At 39.1% G+C, this 21,038-nt stretch overlaps 1 protein-coding gene and 1 non-coding gene across 21 annotated transcripts in view; both read right to left on the bottom strand.

The window, feature by feature from the left end:
- CCDC171 (coiled-coil domain containing 171) overlaps positions 1-21,038 on the bottom strand; it is a 395,951-nt gene that overhangs the window by 339,485 nt on the left and 35,428 nt on the right. For 11 of the 20 annotated variants that reach the window (XR_011380113.1, XM_051845352.2, XM_070052415.1 and 8 more), the window contains 2 exons: positions 15,422-15,612; positions 13,422-13,616 (listed from right to left, as the gene is read on the bottom strand). Coding sequence is in view for 19 of the 20 variants with exons in the window: in XM_051845352.2 (XP_051701312.2) it covers positions 13,422-13,616; positions 15,422-15,612 (386 nt within the window). In the remaining variant the exon portion in view is untranslated. The remainder of the gene's footprint in view (positions 1-13,421; positions 13,617-15,421; positions 15,613-21,038) is intronic. The other 9 variants (XM_051845399.2, XM_070052459.1, XM_070052438.1 and 6 more) reach the window with 2 other exon arrangements.
- Positions 4,433-4,595, bottom strand: LOC127485329 (U1 spliceosomal RNA). The gene has a single exon (XR_007912433.1). It is a non-coding gene; the product is annotated as a U1 spliceosomal RNA (small nuclear RNA).

The raw sequence follows: 21,038 nt of genomic DNA, 5'->3' as shown, positions 1-21,038 counted from the left end.
TCAACATGAATGTATACTGTATTTTATTAAAATCCTTTCTCTGCATCTATTGAGATGATCATATGATTTTTTTCTTCCATTCTTCTTGCATCATGAACCATTCCTGCCATCCCTGGGATAAATCCCACTTGGTCAGGAAGAATAATCCCTTTGATGTGCAATTGAATGTCATTTGCTAATATTTCACTGAGAATTTCTGCATCTATGTTTATCTGGAATATTGGTCTCTAGTATTTTCTGTTGTATCCTTGTCTGGTTTTGGGATTAACATAATGCTGGTCCCTTGGGATGAGTTTGGAAGGATTCTCTATGTTTCAATTGTTTGCAATACTGTAAGAAGAACTGGTATTAGTTGTTCTTAAAAAATTGACAGAATTCAACAGTGATGGCATTTGGTCCTGGGCTTTTCTTTGCTGGGAGACTATTACTGATTCAATCTCATTACTTGTTAGTGTTCTGTTCAGGTTTTCAATGTCTTCATGATTTAATTTGGTAAGGTATGTGTTTCCAGAAATTGATTCATTTCTCCTAGGTTTTCCAATTTATTGACATATAGTTGTTCATAATAGTTCCTAACAATTCTCTGTATCTCTGTACTATCAGTTTTAATACCTCCTTATCTGATTTAGTTAATTTGACTCTTCTTTTTTCTTTTTGGTTAGTTTGATAAACAATTTATCAATTTTGCTTACCTTTTCAAAAGACCAAATCTTCATTTAATATTTCGTATTTCTATGTTGCTTATTTGTTCTCTATTTTTATTATTTCTTTCCTTCTACTAATTTTAGGGTTTGTTGTTTTTCTAGATCCTTGAGATGCACTGTTATTTACTTGATACCCTTCCATTGTTTTTTATTTATTTATTTATTTATTTATTGACAGGCAGAGTTACAGACAGTAAGAGAGACAGAGAGAAAAGTCTTCCTTCTGTTGGTTCACCCCCCAAATGGCCGCTACAGCCGGCATGCTGTGCTGATCCAAAGCCAGGAGCCAGGTGCTTCTTCCTGGTCTCCCATGCGGGTGCAGGGCCCAAGCAGCACTTGGGCCATCCTCCACTGCCTTCCCGAGCCACAGCAGAGAGCTGGACTGGAAGAGGAGCAACCGGGACAGAACCGGTACCCTAACCGGGACTAGAACCCGGACTGCCAGCGCCGCAGGCGGAGGATTAGCCTAGTGAGCCACGGTGCCAGCCTCTTCCATTGTTTTTGATTGCAGCCACCTGCTGCTATAAACTTTCCTCTAGTAATGCTTTTGCTGTACCTGTAAGTTTTGGTGTGTTGTGTTTCCACTTTCATTAATTTAAATTTTCCTTTTGATTTCTTCAATCAATCCTTGTTCATTCAATGGTATGTGCTTCAATCTCCATGTTTCTATAACTTCTGATGTTTATTTTGCTGTTAATTTCCAACTTTATTCCCTTGTAGTCAGAAAAGATACATCAAGTGATCTTTAAGTTTTTTTTTTTTTTAATTTGTTGAGACTTGTTTTATAGTCTTATCTTAGAAAATGTTCCATGTGCTGATGAAAGAATGTGTATTCTGTAGCTATGGGATGGAATGTTCTATACATGTCTATCAGGTTCACTTGGTCTATAGTGTAGGTCAACTATGTTGCTTCTTTGTTGATATTTTTTTGTCTGGCTGATCTATCCATGATAAAAGTGGGGTGTTGAAGTATATCAATATTATTGTGCTGGATCCGAACATTTCTTTTAGATCTAGAATGTTTTCTAAAACTAGGTGTTCGAGTATTAAGTTTATCTTTATTTATCATGGTAATATCTTCTTACCAAACTGACCCCTTGCTCATTATATAGTGACTTTCCTTGTCTAACAGTTTTTGTCTAAAAGTCTATTTTGTCTGATATAAGTATAGCTAATCCTACTCCATCCAGTTTCCATTTGCATGGGGTACCTTTTTCTATCCTTTTACTTTCAGTCTGTTTGTGTCTTCACTGGTGAAGTACATTTCTTGTAGGCAGCATAATATCAGTTTTTTTTTAATCCATTCAGTCTACATCTTTTAATTGGGTAATTTAGTCCATTTACATTCAAGGTTATTACTGATAAGTAATGACTTGACTCTGCCATCCTTAGGTTGTGATGAATTCCTTCAGTTTCTGCTTGTCTTCCAAAGTCTTTATTTATCCTGCATTTATGAAAGAGAGCTGCACTGGTTAAGATACTCTGGTTTGGAAGATTTTTCTTTCAGAACTTGAACTTTATCTCTCCATTCTCTCCTGGTCTTTAAGGTTTCTGTGGAGAAATCCGCTGTCAATCTAAGGGGAGTTCCTCTAAAATTATCTGGAATTTTCATTTGAAAATGTATCCAGGGGTCCTGGCACTATGGCTTAGCGAGTAAAGCTGCTGCTTACAATGGAGACATTCCATGAGTGCCAGTTCAAGATCCAGCTGCTCCACTTTCAATGTAGCTCCCTGCTAATGTGCCTGGGAAAGCAGTGGAAGATGGCCGCATCCCATATCAGAGTGTCTGGATCAAGCCACAACTGCTCCACTTCAGGTCCAGCTTCCTACTGATACACACCTGGGAAGGCAGCAAGTAATAGCCTAAGTACTGGGGATGTACTCCCAGATGGATTTCCAGGCTCCTGGCTTTGTCTTGGCACAGCCCTGGCTATACAGGTATTTGGGGGATGAACCAGTAAATGGAAGACCTAGCTCCATCTACCTCTCTCTGAAATAAATGGAAATAAATTTTAAAATTTCAAATAAAAAAGTCTGTAGAACTAAAAAAATGACAACCAGTATATGCTACAAAATCTACACACTATATAATTCTGTTTATGTAAAATACCAAGAACAGGAAAATCAATAGATAGGGAAAATAACTAGTGATCACCAGTGGCTGATTAGGAGGCAGAGCAAAAAGGGAGACTGGTAATAGGTACAGGGTTTTGGAAGAAACTGAAAATATTCTGAAGTGAAATAGTTTTTACGGTGCACAACTCTGATATATAAAAAATGATGGTTTGTGTTATATGAATTACATTTCCATATACCTTCAGAGATAAAGCAAAACCAGTATGTTACAAAAATCAAACTTCAGAAACAAAATAAAACCTAAAAATCAAAAACATATAAGGATAAATGGGGAATTAGGAAATAATACTTGGAAAATACACAATATAACCCAAAAAAATGAAATAAAAAATAAAAAGGTAATATGCATCAATCAATCCAGAGAGTCCAATATTCAACAAATATAAAGGATCTTACAGAGAAATAACAGTGAAAACAAAGGAGAATAAATCATTAATGAAATAATTCAAGCCAATTTCTAAACCTAAAAGACATAAATTTTTCTCATAAATTCTTAAAGAAAAATATGTAATCATATCCAAAGGATCATGAATCAGAATGAATTACAACTTCTCTACAGCAACCCTAAAAGATAATGGGAAATTTAAAAATGGCAAATTTCTTGGCAAAAATTGTTTTCAATACAGAATTTCATAAAGAAATTTTCTGTTCCTAATAACAATTTAAATTATTTATAAAGAATTTTAAATAATTTATAAAGAAAATAGGGTTCTTAAATTTTTATTTTTGATAAACATCTAATACTTGAACATTTTTCTGGGGTACAGTGCAATATTCAACACATATATAAAAGATAAACCAATCAAACTATGCAAGTAGCCTTTATATTTCCACATCTTTTGTGCTTGGAATTTAACAGTTATTTACACAGCATATAATAGTTCTGAATACTAATAGTGAATAACAGTTGTCTGTGCTATAGAAAACCAGAACTTGTTACTTCAATCTGACTGTGTTTTGATACCCATTATCCAATCTCTCTCTATCACCCTTTCCCCCATCCTTTCTGAGCTCTGGTAATCAATATTCTAAGTTCAAATGGACTATGTTTTTTTAACTTGCACATATGAAAATGTATTTATCTTCCTGTGTCTGGCTTGTTTCAGTTAATATAATGATCTCTAGATCCACTCACTTTACTGTAAATGTCAGAATTTCCTTCTTTTTTGTAGTGAAAAATATTCCATCATGTATATATACCACATTTTCTTTATCCATTCATTCACTGATGGTCATCTAGGTTGATTGCGTATCTCAGCTATTGTAAATAGTGCTACACTAAACATGGGAATGCAGGCATCTCCTTCATATGCTGATTTCATTTCCTTCAGATATATATCTAGAAGTGAGATATACTAAATCTTCGGTCTAGCCCAGCGGTAGCTGTTCCAAGTACTTGGGGAGTGAAAGAGCAAATGGAAGATATTCTTTTTTTCTCTCTCTCTTCCTCCCTCTCTTTCTCTCTCTCTTTTCTTGCCTTTCAAGTACATGAAAATAAAAACATTTAAAAGGGGAAATTCCATTATCAAATACCATCACTATTCTAAAGCTATGATTAATGAAACAATTTGATTTTTTTTTCTTTTTTTCTTCAGGGGAGAGCGCAAACACAGTGCCCCACTATCACAAATTATGCAGTTGAGTTTCCCGCATTTGGGGAAATCATAGGGGTCAGCAACCCAGAGTGCAATGTGTGATCCTCGCCCTAGGAAAACCACCTTTGTGATCATGCTGTATCCCTTGCCAGGTTAGTGTAACAATTTGACATTGATGCAGAAACAGACTAATATGTAAGTAAAACAGGAATAAAATCTTAGATATAAATGAATGACATATGATAAACCATAATCTAATCAATCTAACATTATAAACATAGCATTATAAATCAATAAACATAAACAATTAGACAACTGAATAACTTGTAAGGGACATTTAGTTATTCATTTAGAAAAAAATTAAATTACATCTCATGCTACACATATAAAAAATATATATTCTGACTTTGGATTATATAGGTATAAGACATTTTTTAAATAATTATTATAAAAGAAAAACTGATAAATTTAACTACATCAAAATTTTTTTAAAGGTAGAATAACAGAGACTGGTTGAGAGTAAGAGAGAGACAGAGATCTCCATCCACTGGTTCACTCCCCAAGTGACCTTAACAGCCAGGGGTTGGCCAGGCTGAAGCCAGGTGCTAGGAAATCCATTCCAGGCCTCCCACATGGGTATTTGAGCCATCACCTGCTGCTTCCCAGGCACATTAGCAGGGAGCTGGATCAGAAGCAAAGAAGCCAGGCTTGAACCAGCATTCCAATACGAGATACGGGCATCCTATACAGTGGTTTAACTCTCAATCACCTTAAAATGTAAAACATCAAACATCATATAAATTCTGTCTCTACAAAGAGGGAAAAGATGTTTGCAAAGTAGCCAAAGATTAGTAACCAAGTATATAAAAAGCTCCCATTAATCAATAAAAACATCCAAAAGAAAAAAGGACAACAAATACAAACTGGCAGTTCAGAACAAAAGAAACATGAATAACCAATACAAAATATGCTCAACAATGGGGAAGTGGAAATTTAAGCAAGAAAAAGGTACAATTTCACACACACCCTATCACAAAAAAAAATTAAACCTGAAAAATCCTGAGAGCATGTAAGCAAAGAGAAACTCTTCTCTCAAATTGGTATATCCACCTGGGAGAACCATTTGATGTATATCTTACCTTCTAATGACTGCAGACTGGACGTATGCCCACATAAACAAAGACATCTGATGTTCAAGGAAACATTATCAATAATAATTTAAACTAGGAAAGAACTTAAATCTCAGTCAAGTGGTGGGTAAAATAATTATGGTGTACAGAAAGGACAAAATATCAGATAGCAGTTAATTGAACTGAAACTATTTTATTAACTTTGATAAATCTCTAAAAACACATAAAAAGACAAGTTTGACAAAGATGTATATATACAGTATGATATTCTATGTATATTTTTAAAATACTAAAATAGCATTATATAGAATCAATGTATATTCACTGAAGATTAAATACCAACTTCCTAATGGCAGTTTTCCTTTTTTTAAATAATATATGTATGTATGCTTTTAAAATGGAGAGAGGGCACGAGATCTTCCAACTACTGGTTCATTCCTCAAATGGCCATAGTGGCCAGAGCTGAGTCAGGTTTAGGGCAGGAGCCAGGAATTCCATCTGGGTCTCCCACATAGGCAGCAGGTGCCATCTTCTGCTTTTTTCGCAGGCTCATCAGCAGGGAGCTGGATCAGACCAGGGCTCCAATATGGGATGCCAGTGTCACAGGTGGGGCTTAACCTTCTATCCCATAATACCATAATATATATGCTGTACCATAATAACCTGAAGGTGGTTATCTTTTTAGCGTGGGGTGGTGGCAGAACAGTTCACTAATATGTCAATTTACTACTTCTTAATTCTGAAACACATGTGATAAATACTAACATCATCTAGGTGGCAAGTACTAACTTTATTAACGACATTGGTTAGTTATGTTGAGTATTGGCTGCTTCAATCCCTGATAAGTTCAAATATTTAAGTTATAGTTTTATCAATATAATACAAGTATAGGAAACTCCAAAAGATCTACAAAATCCCTCATGAAATTTACATAAAATTTAATTTGCCTGTCCAAAAAAATTAAGCTTTAAAACTTTTTTCATAGATTTTTTAAAAAAATTTATTTATTTATTTGAAAGTCAGAGTTACACAGAGAGAAGGAAAGGCACAGAGAGAGAGGTCTTCCATCTACTGGATCACTCCCCAGATGGCAGCAACAGGCAGAGCTGTGCCAATCCGAAGCCAGGACCCAGGAGCTTCTTTCGGGTCTCCCACGTGGGTACAGAGGCCCAAGGATTTGGGCCATCTTCTACTGCTGTCCCAGGCCATAGCAGAGAGCTGATCAAAAGTGGAGCAGTCAGGTCGCAAACCCAGTGCCATATGGGATGCTGGCACTGCAGGTGGCAGCTTTTACCTGCTATGCCACAGCACTGGCCCCAAGAATTTATTTTCTAATCAAGCCAAAAACTACCTGGGCTGCCCGGATCTTCACAATGGAAAAAGAAGTGTGAGGTATGTGTCAATGAAATAAAATCCTATTAGGACACTGAAAATTGAGGGAGTTTTTTTCTTTTTCCACTAGAGGGAGTTGTTGAACTGAAAATATTTTTAAATGAGGCTTGTTTTTCAACTGACATTTAACATCATAGGAAAACACATTGTGCTCTTTGAAAATAAGCTTGTTTTCTTTCCACATCTTCAAGAAACATAAACCACAAAGTATGATTCTTTATATGCACTCATATAAACAACATTTCTCAGAATCCAAATTATGGCTCCAGTCCTGAAGAATGCTAACTATATATTTAAAAGCATCAGAGCTGAAGTACTCCTCTTCACTAGCTTATAAACAATATCAGGGAGGGTGTTTAGCCCAGGGATCAAGAGGCTCATGTCCCATATCAGAGTACCTGGATTCCATGCCCAGCTCCACTCCTGACTCCAGCTTCCTGCTAATGCAGACCCCCTGGAGACAGCAATGATGGTTCATGTAATTGGGTTCCATCACTCTCAAGGGAGACCTGGATTGAGTTCCAGGCTCTCAGCTTCAGCCTTGCCAGCGAATGGGAGTGTTTATTCCATCTCCCTCATCTCCCTCTCCCTTTCTCCCTCATCCCTCCCTCAAGTAAATAGTTTTAAGAAAAAAAAAAAAAAAAGACACCAAGATAGCTAGCTACAAAGTCTGTGGTAATCTCCTAAAAGAACCAGAACAAGTTCCTCCTCTAAACCCCCGAAGCCAGCACAGTTCAGCAATCAAAACTAGTGCTTATTAAGGTGGGTGCTGTGGTCTATCAGGTTAAGCAACAGCTTGTGAAGTTGGCATCCTCTATCACAGCACCAGTTCAAGTCCCAGCTGCTCCACTTCCAACCCAGCTTCCTGCTAATGTGTCTGGGAAGATAAACGCTTGGACCCCTGCCGCCCTTGTAGGAAGCCAGGATGGAGTTCCTGGCTCCTGGCTTCAGAATGGCCCAGAATGGGCTCTTGGAGGCCATTTGGGGAGTGAACAAGCAAGCGGAAGATAGAGATCTTCTTTCTCTTTCACTGTCACTCTGTCCTTCAAATAAACACATGCATACAAATTTTTAAAAAATTGGTGTTGCTGAAGCGTAAACTGATACTAACTTTGTATAGCACCTATCATAATTACAAATCTATAAGCTCATGAGCCAGCAATTATATTTCTAGGCATTTACACAGAAGAATCACTTGTATGACTGCTTGAAGATAACAAGAATGTTACTGAATAATTTTCAGTTAGAGCGAATTTTTTTGAAAGAAATAAAACATCCACCAATAAGGTACTGCTGAGATAACAGGGGGCTCCGGAAAGTTCATGGAAATTTTGCACCATCTTTTAATTCCATCTTTCCATGGTTTTTGAAGCCCCTTTGTATGGGAACATTTATGTAACAGAAAACCATGCAAACACTAAAATAATAAGGTATGCATACAAAATATTGAGGCATATAGCTTTATTTATATAAATACATTAGTGTACATTTCTGTATCTTTTGACAAGGAGTGGAATTGGAGAGGAAAGGGGCAAGACCGTCACATTCTGCTTTTGAGTTTCCTAAAACTGTAGGCATTTTTACAATACACACAACATGTCAATTTTATAAACTCAATATTAAGATATTCTCTGCTTGAAAACACCATTCAGTACCCATGCCAGAGTCATTTTCTATATCATTTGCCAACAGGTGACAAGAAGTTTTCTGGGAAAATACAAAGAAATGCTCTTTGTTGCCCCACCTCAGTGGTGGTGAACTTCCAAACACTTTTTCATGTAACCATAACTGTACTTGCTGGGCCAATCTTTGACATGTTGTACCCCAAAGTCTAACCTATCTTAGCATACAAGCTGCTATGTCTAAGCCTGGGATGATAACTTTCCTTAATGCCCCTCTTCCTCCTCTTTCTGTTGTTCATGTTATTATTTTTTCTCAAAAATTTATTTTTATTTATTTGAAAGGCAGAGTTACAGAAAGGGGAAGACATAGAGAGGTCTTTCATATGCTAGTTCACTCCCCAAGTGGCCGCAACAGCCAGAGCTGGGCCAGGAGGAAGCCAGGAGCCAGAAGCTTCTTTTGGGTCTCCCACGTGGGTACAGGGGCCCAAGCACTTGCACATTAGCAGGGAGCTGGATCAAATGTGGTGCCCATATGGGAAGCCAGTACCGCAAGTAGAAGCTTAACCTTCTATGCCACAATGCCGGTCCCATGATATTTTCAATCTACAGTAACACACTAAACTTAGTCAATGAGTGAGGAATCAATAACGTTATACCCTGGTTAAGCGACAGAATTCTGGAAATGAAATTATGAATTAATATTCTCAATGCTTTCAATCCTGACCTTTTTTTTTTTTTTTTTTTTTTGAGAGACAGAGTTAGACAGTGAGAGAGAGAGACAGGGAGAAAGGTCTTCCTTCCGTTGGTTCACCCCCCAGATGGCCACTAAGGCCAGCACACTGCACTGATCCAAAGCCAGCAGCCAGGTGCTTCTTCCTGGTCTCCCATGCGGGTGCAGAGCCCAAGCACTCGGGCCATCCTCCACTGCCTTCCTGGGCCACAGCAGAGAGCTGGACTGGAAGAGAAGCAACAGGGACTAGTACCCGGCGCCCCGACCGGGACTAGAACCCGGGGTACCCGTGCCACAGGCGGAGAATTAGCCAAGTGAACTGCAGCGCCAGCCCAGTCCTGACATTTTTTAAAAGATTTATTTTATTTGAAAGAAGGAGTTACAGAGAGAGGGAGAGAGAAAGAAATCTTCCATCTGCTGATTCACTCCTCAAATGGCCACAATGACCAGGAGTGGGCCTGATCGAAGCCAGGAAATTCTTTCGGGTCTCCTACATGAGTACAGGGGCCCAAGGACTTGGGCCATCCTCCACTGCTTTCCCAGAAGCATTAGCAAGGAGCTGGATCATAAGTGGAACAGCCAGGATTCGAACCAGCACCCATATGGGATGCCGGCACTGCAGGTGGCGGCTTTACCTGCTATACCACAATGCCCGCCAATTGGAATGGGGTGGAAAAATTATCAAGAGGGTTATGGATTTTTTTTTTTAAGTTTATTTCTTTATGTGAAAGGCAAGAGTAGGAAGTAAAGCAGCTGGAACTAGAATCAACCCCCATATGGGATGTTAACATTGCAGAAGGTAGCTTAACCTGCTGTGCCACAATGCCGGCCCCTGATGGGTTAAGTGGTTCAAAAACAAAGCTTTACCATGCCCATCCCACACTGCCTACCACACAAAAGACTGCAGCAAACATGCAGGAACAAAGGAAAAATAAATTACAAAAATAAATACTATTTTTAAATATACACAGGTAAATTTTTAAAATAATAAAATCATACACATGTATTTTTAAAAAAATCAACAAATACTCAGTTCTAAAATTACCATACCTTTGATTTGTTTTCAGATATCAAATAATGCTAAAGACAAACATGGAATGTTTACAAACATGGAATGTTTATACTTTATCAAAAGAGGGCATGAGTTTTAAAAAATGAGAAACATTAACTTTAAATGAAGTAACTTTTGAGGTAACTTTAGTAAGAATGTGTATAAATATTTCAGGAAGGTGAACCTCTATTTACCACTACAAATACTACAGAAAGAAAAAAGGATTGCATAAAAATAAGGTTTTATTTATTACTGTTTCTGAATTCTAAAGCTCAAATGAGAGAAATATTACACCAACCTTGTTAAAAATGAGGTTTTACCAAGAAATTTTTTTAAACTTACTTTAAAAACTGAATTCCCTCAGAGAGCTACACAAAGAGTACACCATATGATACCAGCACCTAATTATAGGATATGGGGCCGGCATTGTGGCATAGCAGGTTAATTATAGGATAAAAAAGCAAAGCCATCAACAGTCACTTTAAAAGATATCAGATTTTTATTCTCTCTCTCAGACTGTTTTTCTAAAAAGACTTTCCTTACAGAAAGTGAGATAATAGTTTCTTAAGCTTGACTTACAAAAGAAAAATAGCTTTTTTTAGTTAATATAGAAAGGACAAGGAATTGAAAAACAGAGTTCTAAAGGTTTCAGTAGCAAAATACATGTTAACAAAAGCAGTAAGATACTGGGGCCAGGAATCAGGGATTATGTTCCCTACCCTTCTCCAAACATCATAATCAAAGATTCATACTGAATTTAGAATATTTTTAGTACTTCATAATATAAAGGTGGTAATAACCATATATGTTTTCTTTGTGATTAACAGAATTCATCAAGAAACTGGACCAAAATCACCTCATTTACATATTTAAATATCCATCTCTGGATCATATTTTGTTGTAAATTTAGGCCTCTGGCTGGTAGCACTACAGATTTCTGAGTGTTTACTAGAGGCTATTTTCATTTATTTAAGTTTGCTTGTTTGTTCTAGGTAACTTTTAAGAAAAATAATTATCAGCAATAGCTCAAATATCCAAGCAGTTACACAATTTCTCTTTTTTGTCCTATAACATTTTGTTCAACATTTTATCACTTAATTATATACTTTCTCTCTTTACATCTCTCTCAATGTTGAAAGCTCTCCCAGTTCAGAAACCATATATTAGTATAGTGTAGTTTTAGATCCTCCATACATAAGATGAAGTGAGGTGAGGGAAGCTAGACAGTTTACACACAGATACTTAGGATACCAAGCAATATAAAAAGCATCCTCTCATCTTTCCATATTTTACATGAGTGGGGAAGGGGGGTGCAGTACAGATATGACTGAGAAGGAAAGCACTACACAAAGACCAAGGTTCAGAAAAGCTGTGCTTTTGTTGATATTCTGAATATTCATACATACAGAAAATTCAGTACATTCACCGTTCACTTCCAGCTTTCACTCTTAAATAAGGTATCTCCTATTCTCTGCACAGGTGTGGCTGGTTTCTGTTCTTGAAAATTGTTTCTAACACAAAGTGACTGAAAATTTGTTAAATGTGGATAATCTTCATTCTTGTGAAGAATCCATATCTTGGGGCCAGTGCTGTAGCATGATAGGTAAAGCCACCGCCTGCAGTGGCGGCATCCCATATGGGTGCTGGTTCGAGTCCTGGCTGCTCCACTTCTGATTCAGCTCTCTGTTATGGCTTGGGAAAGCCATAAAGATGGCCCAAGTCCTTGGACCCCTGCACTCACTCAGAAGACCCAGAAGAAGCTCCAGGCTCCTGGCTTTGGATCGGCACATTTGGGGAGTGAACCACCTGATGGAAGACCTCTCTCTCTCCCTCCCTCTCTTTCTGTAATTCTGCCTTTCAAAAAAATAAATCAATCAAAAAATCTATATCTAGACATCTTTTAGAAGTGCTACTTCCAGTTGTCATTTTTGTGTGGAAAAAATTACATAAGACATAGTTCACAAAATAAATAATGAATAAAGCAATGGAAATTTCTTTGAAATTTTAAGTTATCTGTTTATAGTGAAGCTTTATCCTTAAAAGAAATTAATTGCTCACAACTCTCCTTTAAAATACATAATAGTACAATTAACACTTTGAATTTCTCCTCTCTCTCCTTGCAAAGGAATACCTAGGGGCAAACATTTGGCAGAGTGGTTAAGACGCCAGCTAGGATTCCAGCATCCCATGTTGAAGAGCTTGGCTTTGAGACCCAGCTCCACTTCCAATTCCAGCCTCTTGCTAATGCACACCCTGGGAGGCAGCAGATGATGGTTCAAGTACTTGGGTCCCTGCTACCCACAGGGTGGGCATGGAATGAGTTCTCAGCTTCAGCCTGTCCCAGGGACTGATGCATTTGGAAAGTGAACCAGAGTGAACCAGAAGATAGGGGTTTCTTTCTCTTTCTCATTCTCTCCAAATAAAACAAAAATTTAAAGATAAGTAATTATAATCTGAAAAATGCAAAGCATACTGGAACGAGAATCTGGAAACCTACGATCTTCTACATTCATCACTCAGTCTATAATCTGAATGAATAACTTCCAAATCTACATCTATTCACAAATAAAGGGGTCAGGTGTAATCAGTAATTTCCAAACTGGGCTATTCAAAGCCTTGGGGATTCTATAGGCTTCAGGGGAAAAAGGATGGAGGATAATTAAGAATTTGTAATTCTTAAAAAGAGCTCAAAAGTCACTATCCTATCTGATACACAAAAATATTTTTAATATCCAAAATCCTATCATTCTATTACTTTATCCTATTAAATACTGCTGTTAGTCTCACATTTTTTATTGGAAAAATCGAATACCGAATGTACATACATCCTCTCAAGAGTAACACAGTTTATGCAGTGGAAGTCACTTGGCTCTAACACTAATGGTATCCACCAGTAAGAGATGCTGTATTGTCACATAACTACACATGAAACATGGCCTTCCAGAAATCAGAGAATTATTTAACCCTTGAGTGAGCTAGTCAATTATACTATTAAATATAATTTTACTATCATAAGCATTAAAAAGACATTTAAGAAACTGAATCATTATTTTAAAAATACCTGTACTATAAATTGCAACTCTCTTCTTTCTGCTTCCCATTGTTCTGCTTGTAATCTAAAATCCTCCAATGCTGTCTCCCTGATATGAGACTCCATCTCAGTCTTCTCCTGCTGATGTTTTTCCAACGCTTCCTTTATATGGATAAAATCTTGCTTTACTGTTAGACCAATAAAAATTATCTTTCTTCCTTCAACCTAAGTTTAAATGTACAAAGGGGCTCTTCTTACCTACAGATTGTTAAAACTCATTATAATTCATATTAAAATTGTTAAATACAACTATTGTTTTGATCATCAGAATGTAGATCTAGATAAAAAGCTATGATTACCTTTTCAATTTAAGAAACATGTAATATACACTTACATATATGGCATATATTTGACTCAACGTTTCTGTAAACTTTAATGTCAGAGACAAAAACAAAGTAGATTTCAGCTAACATGGAAATCTCCAAAAAGAAACTATTTGGATCATCCTTGATTAGTTAAAATAAATTTGACAGAGAACAATGTATTTACAAAAGGGGAGAAAGAATTTTATGCAGCAAAATCAAGACAAGGAAACTCTAAAAGGTTAAACATTTGAAAAGAAACAAAAAATTTAAGTTTTTAAAAATTTAAAATTACAAGATCTATTCTAGTTCAAAAAATCTTAAAAATATAAAATGTAGGTTTCCTGAGGAACTAAATGTTCCAATAAACAGAAGTTAAAACTAAGTTGACATTAACAGGAGGAGAAAAATTCTGTGGTTTATATAAGAAAAAAAAAGGCCCCCAAGTCCATATGAAACTATACAATAAATCTTACCCTTGTAACTTTCACTATTGGAAAGCTAATACAAAGAGACTTGAGGGAGACTTGAGGCATTTTCTCCCTAAAGCTAAATAGTGATCCTTATTCAACTCCTATCTCCCACAAAGGTCTCTGTGCAGATCACCTTAAAGGCAACAGCATAAAACCAAAGCTGAATCCTCCTAAGTCGCTATCGAGATCTTACCAAGATCTTATGTCTTGAGGTGCAAGCTGACTGATTATAAGGGATGTTGCCATATTTATTTCCCCATAGCTTCAAAACATTTAATGTGGGGAACATTATATAGGCCACCCAAGGACATGCAGCACCAGTCACATTCAAATACTAATGAGCCCTTGTGTACACCGGGCACTGTTCCAGGGACTAAGAATACACAGCAGGAAACAAAAGAGACAAACTCTGACTATTGGTGTGGAAGAAGAGAGCAGCAGACATGCAGACAATGTCTGGGAATCCTTATTTACCTTTTATATTTGGCAAATGCTTCTATAAGATTACTTTTTAAAGGAGATACATTCCCAGAATTTGGAAAAGCCATTTACATTAGTGGTAAATACTATGCTTGTTTAAAGGGGAAAAACAAAACAAAACAAAACAAAACAAAACAAACTTGCTACTTAAAAAAAAAAGGCAATTTAAAATCTACCTTCTAAGTGACTGGCAACTTAAACATCAAGCCACACTTTTATTCTGTGAAATAAAAACAAACCAAAAAAGAGGGAATAAATAGATCATGATAATTTTAGTTAAAGGTAAATATTTTCCACATCATATGTCTAGATAGAACATGTTCTACATAGATAATGAAGTCTACATCAAATGTTTTTGAGGTTTATTGCACATTCAGATAAAAATCTAAGACCCACATTTTCCAACCTTCTAAATCATACTGCTGGGCCAAAAAGGCTACAGATTCTTATATATATGCAATATGCTCACATAAGTATTTTGTTGGTTTTCTTTTTAATTTTGATCAGCGATCTCAAATTGTTTTTCACAAAAGAAACAGTACACATATTCATATACTGCTACAGCATATTACAGAAGAGAACACCACAAATGTCCCTGGAAAGGGAGGGAGGAGAAAGGAAGGAACGTAACCCAAGAATAACTTCCAGTGATGTACAACATCTCAGTGGGTATTATATGAGTATACAGAAAAATTCCTTCATAAAAATATTTTACCTGCAGAGTTTTTTCTAGTCTGCTTTTCTCTTTCATAAGCAAATCATATTCTCGATGGCAATTTTGAATTATATTGTCTCTTTCCTCCAAGTCATGTTCAAATCTTCTGCATTCTTCTTTCCATTTCTCCTGGGAAGTCTGAAATTCTTTCTCAATCTCATTTGTCTTTCCTTGAAGTTCAGAATTCTGAGCTATTAAAACATAATAATAGGTATATTTACAACCATGAAGTAAATCACCAGAGGTTCAAAAACCTGGGCATTGGCACTGGGTTCATTTATAAGATGACCTTAGGACAAAGCCCTTTCACTCCGTAAACTCTTGGAAAGCTTACAATTCCTGAATCTTTCCAAAATTTCTGAATTTGTTCTTCCTCTCAAAGATGATTTTACCATGGAACAGTGTGGCATCTTCCTGAATATATCCCCAAGTGGAGATGCATCCCTAGCACTCTACTACTGTTTCTCCTACTCAAGACAACAAAGCCATTTTTCCCCCTGAGTGGACATGGCCACGTCAGAGTGACTGGTTAGAGTTGCAGACACTCTGCTTTTTCTTTTTTTTTTTTTTTTTTTTTGTTGTTGTTGTTGTTGTTGTTGTTGACAGGCAGAGTGGACAGTGAGAGAGAGAGAGACAGAGAGAAAGGTCTTCCTTTGCCGTTGGTTCACCCTCCAATGGCCGCCACAGCCGGTGCGCTGCGGCCGGCGCACCGCACTGATCCAAAGGCAGGAGCCAGGTGCTTCTCCTGGTCTCCCATGGGGTGCAGGGCCCAAGCACTTGGGCCATCCTCCACTGCACTCCTTGGCCACAGCAGAGAGCTGGCCTGGGAGAGGGGCAACTGGGACAGAATCCGGTGCCCCAACCGGGGCTAGAACCCGGTGTGCCGGCGCCGCAAGGCAGAGGATTAGCCTATTGAGCCACAGTGCTGGCCAACACTCTGCTTTCAATCCAGCTTCCTGCTAGTGTGCATGTACCCTGGGAAGCAGCAGATGATGGCTCAGTACTTGAGTCCCTGTCACCCACATGGGAGACCCAGATTGAGCTTCAGGCTCTTGGTCCCAACCTGGCCCAGCCCTGACTCTTGTAGGCATTTGGAGCATGATATTCCAGCAGATGGTGGAAGTCTCTGTATCTCTCTTTCAAATAAAATGTGTGTGTGGTTGGGAGAGACTGTGGCATAAAGGGCTACTTTTAAAAAGACTCACTAGATCACAAAATACAACATTTGACTATTGGCAACAAACTGTTGTGATGCACCTAACACTGAGACCATCATAAAACTGAGGCTGGGAGGGAGTGGGGAGCCGACACTGGCGTAGTGGGCTAAGCTTCCACCTGCAGTGCCTGTGTCCCATATGGGTGCCAGTTCTAGTTCCAGCTGCTCCTCTTCCAATCCAGCTCTCTGCTATGGCCTGGGAAAGCAGTAGAAGATGGCCCAAGTGCTTAGGTCCTTGCAACCACATAGGAGACCCAGAAGAAGCTCCTGGCCCCTGGCTTTGGATCGGCCTAGCTCCAGTTGTTGCAGCCATTTGGGGAGTGAACCAGCAGGTGGAAGACCTTTCTCTCTGTCTCTCTCTCTCTCTCTCTGTAACTCTACCTCTCAAATAAATAAATAAAATCTTTTTTTAAAAAAACTAATTCTCAAAAAAAAAAATTAAAAAGAAAAAAAATCTGAGGTTGGGAACCTTTGCTCAAACCCTTAGAACCACAGCTCTTTAGGTGCTACTCTCCTCTCTCCCTACTACTTCAGTGGTAACCTCTCAACACACTACCACCGCTGCTATGTTTCACTATCTAGAAAACAATTTAAGGGAAGCCCTTCACCTCTGACTCCAACACCTACCACCTAATTAAACCTCTTCAGACTCTCTGACCCCCAGAGAACAAAAAAGCTCCCTAGTTAGGCTGGTGTGAGGAGCCAATGAGGAAATACGTACAAATTCACTTGTTAAACAAACAAAGCCAGTTACATCTGCAGCATTTCTTTTAAATTATATTTCTTCATGCTTTTAATAGACCATACAGTCATACAAAAGGTACAAAAGAATATACCTTAAAAATCTCCCTTCCATTCCGCTGCCATCTCTAGCAGAGGGTGCTTCATGATCAGGCATCCAGGACTGTACGTAAGGAGTCTGAGGACGTTTTGATTCCTGATCCTTTACAATTGGCCTAATTTTCTTTTCTTTCCTGTTTGAAAGGTTTAGGATCTTCTCTTCATCTTTATTTTTCTAGAATTTCATACTGTTATGCCTTCAGGTAGGTCTATTTCTTTCCATAATAATGAGCGTTCAAGGAGCGCTTTCAATCTGGCCACTCCTATTCCTTAGTCCTAAAACATTACCTTGAGTACTACAGACCAGTAGTCCCTGCCCTCCCCTTTTCCCTTCCTGTCACTATTCCCTATTATTTAGGTGGGCCCTCAAATTTTCTTTTTGCTTCTTTTGTATTTTTCCATGTCTCTCTTGTTTATATTAATTTCTGGTAGATTCCTTTCTTCTTCATCCTCAATGCTTCTATTGGTATTTTTCATCTCTGCTTTCATATTTTTAACTCCTAAGTCTTTTCTTTCTTATAGCATTGAGTTTCTGCCTCATGGGCAGAATATATTCTCTTTCAGCTCTGAGGATATTATTATTGCTTATCTTTAAATCTTCCCTGCAGAGTCTCTACTTCTTCCAAATTGACTTTTCTCTCTCCTTTTTAGAGACTTTCCTCAAATATCCAGTAATTTTTGGTTGTCTACTCTCAATGCAGAGTGAGGAACTGTAAGTGTAGTACATTTTATACCCCTATGCCAAGGAGCCCGTCACCTAGATTGTGAGCTTGAGGGCAGATGTTGATAACCATGGTCTTCACTTGGAGGTGCTATCACTGAGTCATTTATTGGGAAATCACCAACATCAGTGATGTTAGTTTTTCCTAGTAGCTTAGTCAGGTGACCCACAGAAAAGTCCTCCAAGTTCATGAATGTAATATGAAATCTGAGGAAACCAGTAGAAAAAGGAAGCCAAGCCGGCGCTGTGGCTCGTTAGGCTAATCCTCCGCCTTGCGGCGCCGGCATACCAGGTTCTAGTCCCGATCAGGGGGCCGGATTCTGTCCCAGTTGCCCCTCTCCCAGGCCAGCTCTCTGCTGTGGCCAAGGAGTGCAGTGGAGGATGGCCCAAGTCCTTGGGCCCTGCACCCCATGGGAGACCAGGATAAGTACCTGGCTCCTGCCATCAGATCAGCACAGTGCGCCGGCCGCAGCGCGCCGGCCGCGGCGGCCATTGGAGGGTGAACCAACGGCAAAGGAAGACCTTTCTCTCTGTCTCTCTCTCTCTCTCTCTCACTGTCCACTCTGCCTGTCAAAAAAAAAAAAAAAAAAAAAAGGAAGCCAAAAGAAATAATGCCTCTATGCTATCTTCCTGCATCTTCCAGCTTCAAAGACCCTGTATTTCATGATCTACAGATATTAAACCTCCTGACTTCCACTAAGAAGTAGAGCATTCAAACTGTTCTAAAGATTTAAATCCTCATGAGAACATGTCCATCCTGTACCTGCCTTCTTGTCTGATGGGAGCAGCCTGATGCATAGGACAAAGATCCTCCAAGCTCATAGCCTCTTTTTTTTTTTTTTTTTTTTTTTAACAGGCAGAGTGGACAGTGAGAGAGAGAGACAGAGGGAAAGGTCTTCCTTTGCAGTTGGTTCACCCTCCAATGGCCGCCACAGCTGGCGCGCTGCGGCCGGCGCACCGCGCTGATCCGATGGCAGGAGCCAGGTACTTATCCTGGTCTCCCATGGGGTGCAGGGCCCAAGCACTTGGGCCATCCTCCACTGCACTCCCTGGCCACAGCAGAGAGCTGGCCTGGAAGAGGGGCAACAGGGACAGAATCCGGCGCCCCGACCGGGACTAGAACCCAGTGTGCCGGCGCCGCTAGGCGGAGGATTAGCCTAGTGAGCCGCGGCGCCGGCCCAAGCTCATAGCCTCTTACATCTTCACTGAGTACCCCAGGGAACAGTGTTGTGCCACACAAATCATGATCTCCTTCACATGTACAATTGCTGGCTCACTAAGCAATTTTCTAACAAAAGAAAACTAATCTCTGAAGAAAAAAAAAAAAAAAAAAGAAGAAGAAGAAGAAGTAGAACAATCCCAGAGTAGCATGCTCTTGGAAATGAGATCTAAGGACCCAACTGCCTCTCAAGCAGCTTCTTAAAACTCCTACTGCCACTCCCCTTCCCAGTTTCAAAGGTATCTGGTGATTCCTGTCCAGAAACCTTCTGACTATCCAAAAAGTCACCTGCCACCCTTCTCTACTCCTTGCTTAGGATTCTGATGTCTCAGGTCTACTAAATCATTTATTCCTCATCCATTTGCTTTCAAGCTTCCAAAATTTTCTCTCCTGTCACACAGCATATTCTCTCATTACAGGATTATCTGCATAGTATCACAAAACTCCATTAGATGGTTTTTTACTCAACCCTCAACATTTTATTACCGAAATCTTAAAAATCATAGAAAGTTGAAAGTATTCCAGGTGAGTGCTCATAAAAAGTTCTTCAAAAAATTCATGGAAAATAGATTAAAAGATAAATTGACTTTGGTACAATATTTTGAAAGCCATGCAGATTTCTCATAATATACATTCTCCCTTAAATTTTTGAAGATCCCAAGACTCCACAACTACTTATATTTTACTATATTTACTCTATCATCCAACTACCCATGTATCCATCAATCATTCTATCATGCTTCTTTATGCATTTAAAAACAAACTGCAAATAATTCAGCAAGTATATCTACAATTCAAGCAGAATAGGAATGCTACTGAACAAAGGCGACTTGCTAGTTTCCTCCACTCAATCATACCCTTTGTCCAATCATGTTTTCCCACAACTACCCACTTCTTTTTCAAAAGACTTGGCACAGGGGCCAGCGCTGTGGCATAGTGGGTAAAGCTGCCGCCTGCAGTGCTGGCATCCCATACGGGCACCAGTTCAAGTCCTGACCGCTCTACTTCCCATCCAGCTCTCTGGCCAGGTAAAGCAGTAGAGGATAGCCCAAGTCCTTGGGCCCCTGCACCCACGTGGGAGACTCAGAAGAAGCTCCTGGTTCCTGGCTTCAGATCAGTGCAGCTCAGACCGGTCATCTGGGGAGTGAACCAGTGGAGGAAGACTCTCTGACTCACTCACTCACTCTCTTTCTCTCTCTCTCTCTCTCCCCCTCCCTCTCTGTAACTCTGCCTTTTAAATAAATAAATAAATATTTTTTTTAAAAAAAAGACTTGGTATAAAAATACATGATTTGGCCAGCACCGCGGCTCACTAGGCCAATCCTCCGCCTTGCGGCGCCAGCACACCAGGTTCTAGTCCCGGTCGGGGCGCCGGATTCTGTCCCGGTTGCCCCTCTTCCATGCCAGCTCTCTGCTGTGGCCAGGGAGTACAGTGGAGGATGGCCCAAGTGCTTGGGCCCTGCATCCCATGGGTGACCAGGATAAGTACCTGGCTCCTGCCATTGGATCAGCGCGGTGCGCCAGCCGCAGCGGCCATTGGAGGGTGAACCAACGGCAAAGGAAGACCTTTCTCTCTCTCTCTGTCTCTCTCTCACTGTCCACTCTGCCTGTCCAAAAAAAA

Source organism: Oryctolagus cuniculus, chromosome 1 (assembly GCF_964237555.1).
Source record: "Oryctolagus cuniculus chromosome 1, mOryCun1.1, whole genome shotgun sequence".
In the NCBI taxonomy this organism is placed as follows: Eukaryota; Metazoa; Chordata; class Mammalia; order Lagomorpha; family Leporidae; genus Oryctolagus; species Oryctolagus cuniculus.
Note: the sequence above shows the minus strand (reverse complement) of the source record. Positions and strands in the feature narration are given on the sequence as shown.